The sequence below is a fragment of the Clupea harengus genome, chromosome 14 (assembly GCF_900700415.2).
Source record: "Clupea harengus chromosome 14, Ch_v2.0.2, whole genome shotgun sequence".
Classification (NCBI taxonomy): Eukaryota; Metazoa; Chordata; class Actinopteri; order Clupeiformes; family Clupeidae; genus Clupea; species Clupea harengus.
Window position 1 is genome coordinate 14,683,417 of NC_045165.1, and position 6,798 is coordinate 14,690,214.

The 6,798-nt window shown below is 41.7% G+C and overlaps 1 protein-coding gene across 1 annotated transcript; it reads left to right on the forward strand.

Moving 5' to 3' along the window:
• Positions 1-3,829: 3,829 nt before the first annotated feature.
• LOC105908246 (pro-opiomelanocortin-2-like) lies at positions 3,830-6,522 on the forward strand. Its single transcript, XM_012836723.3, has 3 exons — positions 3,830-4,539; positions 5,199-5,338; positions 5,642-6,522. The coding sequence occupies exons 1-3, from the start codon at positions 4,392-4,394 to the stop codon at positions 6,179-6,181; spliced, it is 828 nt and encodes a 275-aa protein (XP_012692177.2). The 5' UTR covers positions 3,830-4,391; the 3' UTR covers positions 6,182-6,522.
• Positions 6,523-6,798: the final 276 nt, after the last annotated feature.

Genomic DNA, 6,798 nt, shown 5'->3' on the forward strand with positions numbered 1-6,798 from the left:
CTTGATCATGAATCTCATGCTCAATGAGGCCCGTGGGGTGTCGGGGCCCGTAGCCGGGCCCAACGATTTACACGCGTCGCTCGACGGGCCCACCCTTTCTAAGTACAGCGACAGGCGTCGCTCGACGGGCCCAAACTTAGTGTAGCGTCAAAGTTTCTCGGATATGCTTAGGTTCAAATCCACGCTGATTTTAACGTTGTAACAGTGTAAAATGCTATATATACACTTGAAAAGGCAAACTTATCTCAGTCATGGGTGTTATATTATTTGGGTGAAAAGTAGACATTTATAATAAAATCATATGGTTATCCTACATACACTATAGAAACTATCAAAAAACTATTCAATGAAATGAACAAGTTGGTATTTTTGTGATTAGCAATGATGATTGCTGGGTAATATGTACTAATAATAATAATAATATTTTATTTTATTTGTAATGCACCCTTCATTCAAAAGAATCTCAGAGTGCCAACATATTAAAAACTAACTATAATAATACAATAAAATAAAAATGAATTAACATAAGCATAATAGAAAACTTTTTAACATTTTAACATACGATTTAACACAAGGCCAGAAATGCCTTCCTGAATAAAAATGTTTTTAGTCCAGCTTTAAAGGAGTCCAGCGTCTGCGTTGCCCTTAGGTGGTCAGGGAGGCTGTTCCATAAGCGTGGCGCTCCCGAGCAAAAGGCCCGGTCGCCCATGGTGCGGAGCTTTGTTTTGGGGACGCGGAGGAGCGAGCTGTTTGAAGACCTGAGGGTGCAGGTGGAGGTTTGGGGAGTAATTAATTCTTGCAGGTAGGGAGGTGCATGCCCATTTATGCATGTATGGGTGAGTATAAGGACTTTGTAGTCAATCCGGAAAGAGACAGGGAGCCAGTGTAGTGAGTGTAATATTGGTGTTATGTGCTCATATTTCCGGACCCTCATCAGGATCCTGGCAGCGCTGTTTTGGATGTATTGCAGCTTCTGAATGTTCTTGCCAGTGATCCCATAGAAAAGCGAATTACAATAGTCCAGTCTTGAGGAGATAAAGGCGTGGACAAGCTTCTCTGTATCTGATAGGGTTAAAGTGGGGCGGAGTTTGGAGATGTTTCTTAGATGATAAAAGGAGGTTTTGCACAGGTACTGTATGTTGTTGTCCAATGTCAAGTCTCTATTTGATCATGTGACAATACAATACGCGATAGTTAAACCAATTCGGCTTTTTAACTAGCCCGGCGTCAACTAGTCGCGAGCCCACGGAGTCAGCAGGGATCAGCATCGCTGCTTCTGCCCTCAGTGGTGTGTCAGCAACCATGCAACAGGTATCTTACGGCTATTGTGATAGATATACATTTCAAGACAAGTTATAGCCTACATACATTATGGTAGGGCAGGATTACTAGGCTACAAGTTGGGTAAATAGTGGTCGCTATTATTATTACTTTCTAACTATTTTTACGGTAAGAAATGTTCCTGCTGAGAGTCAAACAAGACTTAGTTCATTGTGTACATACCCATCGCTTCTGAAATAAGTAAGGTTGATTAATTAAACACTATTTATATCGATAACAAACACCTTTGATTAGCGTTTTTTTAGACGCGGTTGCAGAAGTAGGGAACGCTACGATTTCTTTTTTTTTGCGTTCACTAAGGGGGCCCATCATAATATCTTGCACCTGGGCCCGTCGTTACTACGTTACGCCACTGTCTCCGCCCCTGGTACTAGAGTGATGTTTCTCTGCCAGTAGTGTACAATAACAATGGTTATGACAGATGTAAGAAATTACAGTATATCCTGTGAGTGAGCATGAGATTCATGATCAAGCAGGTGCTGTGACCACCAAAAGCCAAGAACAGTCAAACAAACAAACCCACGATTCAACAAAGTTGTCGCGTTTTGCAAAACATAAACCTATGTTTTTTTTATTTCGCTCTAACGCAAATATCTTGCTGCAACACTTCTGTCGGCCTGAAGTTCAGTTAAAGACGACTGATGAAATTGGAACAATTAGAATAATCTGACGGGCCAAAAAAAAATCGCTGGTGGGCGAGAACTGGTCCAGGGGCTGCCTGCTGCCGACCCATAGTGTAGGCTACTGAAACAGGGAGCTGACGGTAGCCCCGCTCGTTGGAAATAGCATGTCAACCAAACCACTTTGAGGAATAGGGGGATCATGATTTTTCAACACTTAAAAAACACATTGTTTTACGCTTGTAATGAGCACCGCTTGTGTTGTCTGGCTTTTTTTATAATATTACTATATTAATCAAAATGATGTATTTGTGTTAACAATGATTGTTGGTAGGGATGCACCGATACCGATACCAGTATCGGTATCGGTGCCGATACTTCGTTAAAATACTCGTACTCGTACTCGTTGTTGAATTGCCGATACCAAGCACCGATACCACTCATCAATATTTCACTGCATCAAACTGGCCGGGCTATGCTGACACAAAATGTGATTTATTGTCCTACCTGTCCTACTACTCTCTGCCAGACTAGTAAGTAGCTTATTTGCCGTCTTGTGTTGCATTTGCTTGATATTTGACTGTGTTAGGAAAGTTTGTCAGTGTCAAAGTATTTCAGTATACAGGTTTCGCTAAATGTAGCTGCTAGCATCTCGTTAGTGATTAGCAATTCCGTTGTGCTGCCCTAACGGCGATTTGGGCTCATTTTAAGATAAATGACGACGACAGGAGTAAGGCACAGTGTAAGATCTGCACTGCTACGGTGTCGAGGGGCGGAAAGAAAAGTACTTTGTTTAACACAAGCAATTTGATTAAACATCTGAAGACGCACCATAGTGCTAAGTACACAGAGTGCACTGATGCTAGTGGCGCAAGACCGAAGCAACTAATCTTAACTGACGTCTTGCAAAAGAAAAAAACGCGCACGCACACACAGAGAGAGAGAGGTAGAGAGAAAGACTGTGCCACATAGGTTAAGTGATTGTTTGTGTACTTGAGCAGGAGATTCTTCTGATCCTTTTGTAACTGAAATGTGCTCTTGTGCTAATCCAGTAATAGTTCTGTTCACTTTTTGTTAAGCAGACTGTGTTGTTAACTATGCAGCAAATTGAATTGCCTTTATCTGGTTATATTTGCATTTTGTCTAATGTGATGATATTGTCTGTTTGAAGGCTTTTTTTGTGTGTTAAAACCAGAAAGCTCTGTTTATTTTTGGCTTGGGATAGCCTTCTGTTAATGTTGTACTATAGGCTTGACATAATCTGCAGAGGATAAAATAAAATCTGCCTCCAAATTAATTGCACTTTCATGGAGACCAAATCTAAGAAGTATCGGTATCGGTACTCAGTATCGGCAAGTACACAAATAAAAATACTCGTATCGGTTTGTAAAAAAGTGGTATCGTGCATCCCTAATTGTTGGGGGGGACAACTTTATGGTAGGGGGGGACACGTACCCCCTGTCCCCCCCGGGATCTCCGCCTATGTCCATGTCAGGGCATTGTTTTTTTTATTATTATTATACCCATTTCATTTAGGATAATAATTATTTTTCTTTAAACTCGTATACTCTATACAATATAAATACAGTACAGAAGACAGCAAATAGTCAAATGGGCCAAACTGAAGTACATACAAGTATGGACAGAGGAGTGCAATGGATGCCAGTATGGGTAATGTAATGTGAGGTGTGCACGAAAGGTGCCTGTGTGTAAGGAGACAGTCAGGAAAGTTTGGTTTACAATTTGAACACTATCAAACACTGCTTTGCAAATCCTTAGCACTGAGCATGAAGTGTTGGTTTTGTGTTCCTGATTATGTCAAGTCATACACAGCTCAAGTTTAATTTATGATCATATATGATCACCATCATCAGAAATATACGCATCTACACATCTAAATATAAGCATCTAAATGAATCAACATCTAAAAACATCACTCAACAAAAAGTGAAGAGAAGTTGTGGCATCCAGGAAGACATGCAGTTGATTAGCTTCCAAATGCTTGCTTGCTCATGTAAGTTCTAATATAGGAATATCTACATCATTTTCTCCATCATTTCCAAACCTTTAGAAAGTGGAATTAGCACCTCCATGTTTTGAGCCAGGACAGACAACATCTATGACTACCTTAGTCCTGATTTTAACCTTCTGCAGTTGGACCCATGTAAGGGGACACTTGCACCCTTACGCCCACCGGTAAAGATGACCATCCTGACTAGACATCTACCGAACACTTGCTAATCTCTATCTGATGTCACTTGACCTTTCAATTGTTGATTGGCAGAAACAGGGGTCAGATTATTTTCCTTCAAGGTCGTCATTTTCCGGAACTAGGCTTGTGACTTGGTGGGCTAAGTGGCATCAGGAGCTAGGAGGCAATCTGACGTCCCTGAAAGGTTGTCTCTCTGGTACGGCTATAAAAGCACTCTTATGGTCTTCAGGCATCAGAGAGTGTCAGAGGATGGTTTGGCGTGCATAGAAAGAGACACACACACACAGCCATACGTTCACAGACTGCACGGGAGAGACGCTGAGGAGAAACTTTACGAAGAAGGAGTACAATCTTACCGTGCGACAGGTGAGTAATTTCTGAACAGGTCGTACCAAGATGTAGTTTTGTGTGGTGTAACATTTTGTGTTTTTTATTGTATTTTTCTGTGGTGTTTTTATTTGTACACTATTATTATATCATTTTACATGCACAGTCAGACTTTTAACGACTTCATTTCTTGTCATTTCTAGATATTTAAAAAAGATAAAAATTGTACCGTTGAAATCTCAGTTCAAATCTAGCAACTTACATACTGACTGAAAGAGACAAGTCATACTGAGAGACAGTTTTGTGCAGTAGTTCACTTACTATTATGAAAAGTTATTTTCTTCTCATGATCAAATGCTGAAATTCAAAGTCTCTGAAATCTTTTCAAATTTACCTTTTACCTTATGAACTGATTATTTTGCCTTTCATTGGCTCTCTAAATTGATTTCTTTCACTCATTTTATGAAAGGTTGGAAAAGTGAAGTACTGTTTGTAAGTGTGTTGCCGACGAATAGTCTTGTTTTCAATAATCTTCGCTGGCACAATTGATCTCTCAAATGTTGTCTTACAGAGAATTTGAAAAAGAACCTCATCCAAGAATTCAATTTAGTCATTCAATGTAATTAAGTATTCAACATACTTTTTTTATTATCATACTCATCAACAACCCATAACATGCGGATCTCTGTCCTTTGCAGTGATGTTGAAAGGACTAAAGATGCTGTGTCTTGTATGGACGTTGGCCATGGCAATGCTTTGCGTCCTCGCTATGGAAGTCAGCAGTCAATGCTGGGAGAGCGCCTACTGCCAAGACCTCAGCTCCGAGGAGAACATGTTGGTTAGTGCTCTCCAGGGAGGAGTAGGGTTGGGCTGGGATATTCTTCAACTCTTAATGTGCATGAGTTTTGTATCTATTGTAAAATGTGTTTCTGTTGTTTCCCCATTATCAAAATAAGTCATTAATTCTCACCTCTTTAGTCTTATCATTCTAGGAGTCTTCTATAAGAATCCAATTGTACATCTTTTTTGTTGTGTAAAATTTAGAATTTTATGTATGAATTCAATGTCTCTGTATTTTGTGTTGTGTGAAGTTGGGAATCTTAATCTAATGCGTTGTGTCTAATGTTGTGCCTACTGACAGGAATGCATTCAGCTGTGTAGGTCAGACCTCACAGCCGAAACCCCAGTCTACCCCGGCGATGGCCACCTCCAGCCCCCAGAGCAAGAGGGGAATGACGTAGACTCTCTGCCCGCCCTCCCCCTCACCCCCGCAGGGTCCCCCCAGGACCTGTCCGAGGGGAAGCAGGCCTTCCCCAGGCACGAGGAGAAGCGCTCCTACTCCATGCAGCACTTTCGCTGGGGCAAACCAGTTGGCCGCAAGCGCCGGCCCATCAATGGCTCCGACAATGGTGCGAAAGATGAGTCTGCCAAGGCACTGCCGGCGGAGATGCGGAGAGATGCGGACTACGGCCTGGACAAAGAGGAGAACATGCTGGCTGGGCTGCTTCAGCAGAAGAAAGACGGCTCGTATAAGATGAACCACTTCAGGTGGAGCGGGCCGCCAGCCAGCAAGCGGTACGGCGGCTTCATGAAGTCATGGGACGAGCGGAGCCAGAAACCCCTGCTGACTCTCTTTAAGAACGTCATCAACAAGGACGCACAGCAGAAGAAAGATCAGTGAATGGAGTGGGGCGGGGATGGGGGTGGGGGGGGTGCGGAGAAGGGAAGCGAGAGAAGGAGCGAGAGAGGAGAGGAGAGCAGATGGATGAGATGGATGAAGGGAGAGAACGTGAAGGAGAGAGGAGGTGAGGAAAAGAAAGGAAAAAAGGATACACGACACTGACCCATGAGATTTTCCCCTCGCTTTTTGTTTCCCTCCGTAAAGAGGGGACATATTTGCTTTTTCTCCCCTTACTAACCCTAGCACACAGTAAGTAGATTGCTCTGTAATATTGCTGGGGGTACCAAAAGTAACTCCATAATTAACATTGCTATCAAGAAATAAATTCTGAATATTGTACATATGCTGTTGTGATTGAGTATTAGTGAGAAAGAGGTATTCATCTAATTTATTGATGTAATATACTGTAAATGAATTACATGTGAAACATAAAAATATTTTATCGCAAGCACTTTCAGGCATGCTTATTCATTTCCTGAATGCTTGATTGCATCATGGTACAAATTGAGCGGGTAACAAGTTCATTTAAATCTTTTAAATACATGTGTAGAACAATAACATAACAACGAATGACCCATTGGTTATGCCTTGAACACACAAAAAACTGTAAGGCTTAG

Excerpts from the sequence above, each read along its gene's own strand:
- LOC105908246 (XM_012836723.3), top strand. The coding sequence starts at position 4,392 with ATGGTCTTCAGGCATCAGAGAGTGTCAGAGGATGGTTTGGCGTGCATA. Across the intron at positions 4,540-5,198 it reads ACAATCTTACCGTGCGACAG|TGATGTTGAAAGGACTAAAG; the intron begins GTGAGTAATTTC and ends TGTCCTTTGCAG. Across the intron at positions 5,339-5,641 it reads GCTCCGAGGAGAACATGTTG|GAATGCATTCAGCTGTGTAG; the intron begins GTTAGTGCTCTC and ends GCCTACTGACAG.